This window comes from Trachymyrmex septentrionalis, unplaced genomic scaffold, assembly GCF_001594115.1.
Source record: "Trachymyrmex septentrionalis isolate Tsep2-gDNA-1 unplaced genomic scaffold, Tsep1.0 scaffold80, whole genome shotgun sequence".
In the NCBI taxonomy this organism is placed as follows: Eukaryota; Metazoa; Arthropoda; class Insecta; order Hymenoptera; family Formicidae; genus Trachymyrmex; species Trachymyrmex septentrionalis.
Window position 1 is genome coordinate 1,742,115 of NW_017305988.1, and position 2,220 is coordinate 1,744,334.

Here is a 2,220-nt window from a genome sequence, read left to right on the forward strand (position 1 = left end):
CTGGCCTGTGTTATGCCTTTCTCATATGCTTGTTCGCGCACTCTAATTATTCAATAATTGTTACAAGTATATGACATCTACACTTTTAATGCCGATATCAAACGGCGGATTTTTCGAGAGATATTTCTGTGGGCAAGGATATTCTCGGGAGATTGCCGCGGCTTTTTCCGAGAGGAGGCACGAGCAAATATTTTGGTTCCTTTACCAGGATCCGGGACCTCTGGATCCTGATGACCAGTGCGCTGTCTGCCATGTCATGTTCGCGCTCTAGATAATGTGTGCCTTCCAACAAGCGACACAAGTACAACACAGTGATTATGTCATCCTTATTTAACATTGACAAACAACAAGGATGCAATGATACACTGTCATCTGTGTTGCTTGTTGGAAGACACACAATACAATTACCTATATTATTATAATTCTACTACAACACTATAATACTTTATTATACCATTTTAGAATATAGTTCAACTCACCTGTTATGAATGATAAATAAAAATGAATTATGGCTCCTGCACACTGGACGCGGAAATGCTTGCCGTGCGACAAAATGCAACACAGTAACCAATGAACATGTTAGGAGCTGTAAACTTATTGGCTGTCGCGTCACATTTTTCCACGCGGCAAACAGTTTTCGCATCCAATGCGCAGAAGCCATTAAACCACAGTTTAGTGCTAAAAAAAATATATCACCAAATATTATTAATTTATTGAAAATTTCTATAATGTAATCAGGTCATACAGCCAACTCCGGATTTATCGCCATGCGGAAGCGAAGTCGGTCTTTATGCCGGTGCAGTCGGCAGCCTTATGGCGGCGTCATCGGGCAAAAGAGCACCGTTGGCATCGATGGGTAGCGTAGATCCTCCCGATCCAGATACCAGGTCGCTCGGCTCCGATTCCGTCTTTCTGAAGAACGAGGACGAGGAGCAGTGCGTCGATACTGAGGACGAGGTCTCGGGTTTTTCTACGGACTCGGATGCGCCTGGGCCGAGCTGTCGGCGGTTCCTACGGGTGCCTTCTAGGAAAAAACGGATCCCCGAAAAATGGGACGGATGCGCGGGCTGCGTGCCCAGGCGACGGGCCGGTAGTAAACCGTGCCAAGAATGTTTGACCATCAGTGCCGCCGTCGAAACCTCCAGGTAAATTCCTAATACGAATTCACACGAAAAAGAAAATGTTGTCTGTCACAAGCAACAGATAGACTGTATAGCTGCGACTGTTTAAAAAGCGAAAAACTTTTTTGTTATCACAACTAACAATGTAATAACGGACATGTGTAAATATTAATGATCGCAAAAATATCAGACTTTTCAATCTACTTAAAATTCTCTTAATGATACAAAATTGGATAGAACAAAATAACTATAAAAAGATTTTCTCCCAAAAAGCATCATCGAAGAACTTGATTATTATACTTGTTATCAATATTTACGCATTTAAGCACTTGTATCTGCGCTTCGCTTTTTTCCTATGATTATATATTAAAATACACTCGTCTTCTCTTCTTCTTTAATTAATGAACTTTTGATAATAGGTCGCAACCAGCCTCAACTACAACCAGTAGCAGTCAGAGTAGCGTGGGATCTCCACCGTGTTCACCGCCGATCGAGCTAAGGCACAGACCACCATCAACGCCATTACCATCAATTCCACCAATATGGTCCCAAGAAACGCTCTTTTAGAATGCACCTTTCGTAGTGAGCATGTCCTTCGACCTGTTTTTATCGAGATACGAAGCTAAATTCAGAATGTCGATATCTGAGGAAATCATTTGCTCAAAAGTTGAACATTAATCTAATCTTTAACCGTCTTGTACTTTTAGAAAACAACCTCTTTTTTTTCTTGAATCTTGCCGTCATTAAAACTCCAGATAATTATAACGTATATGAATTTGGAGATTCAATTGTTATATCGATCGGTGAATTCAACTATAATTCACAAATGCAAAACAATTGTCGTATGGAATTGTTATAAAACTATTTTTAAACATCTAAATTTTGATGTAACGAAATTAAAAGAAAACAAAATAAAATTACGTATATTGGATACCACACTTAATCTTTATAAATGGCAAGAATGAAGAAAAAAGTTACGTAAAGGACAAATGTCAACTGATGAAGGGAAAAGACGAGAGAGGAGCATATACGAAACATAGAAAAAGAAAAGCGACGGAAAGCATTTTCCGAGAGCGCGAGGAAATATCGGAGATTTTCG

The 2,220-nt window shown here is 39.9% G+C and overlaps 2 protein-coding genes across 3 annotated transcripts in view; both read left to right on the forward strand.

The window, feature by feature from the left end:
• The window catches only part of LOC108754739, a 64,130-nt gene extending 62,277 nt beyond the window's left edge, over window positions 1-1,853 (forward strand). For both annotated transcript variants that reach the window (XM_018497279.1, XM_018497278.1), the window contains 2 exons: window positions 739-1,145; window positions 1,541-1,853. In XM_018497279.1, the coding sequence (XP_018352781.1) occupies window positions 739-1,145; window positions 1,541-1,688 (555 nt within the window). In that variant the 3' untranslated portion in view covers window positions 1,689-1,853. The remainder of the gene's footprint in view (window positions 1-738; window positions 1,146-1,540) is intronic.
• The window catches only part of LOC108754738 (kynurenine/alpha-aminoadipate aminotransferase, mitochondrial-like), a 21,258-nt gene that overhangs the window by 4,119 nt on the left and 14,919 nt on the right, over window positions 1-2,220 (forward strand). The gene's annotated exons all lie outside the window — the stretch shown is intronic.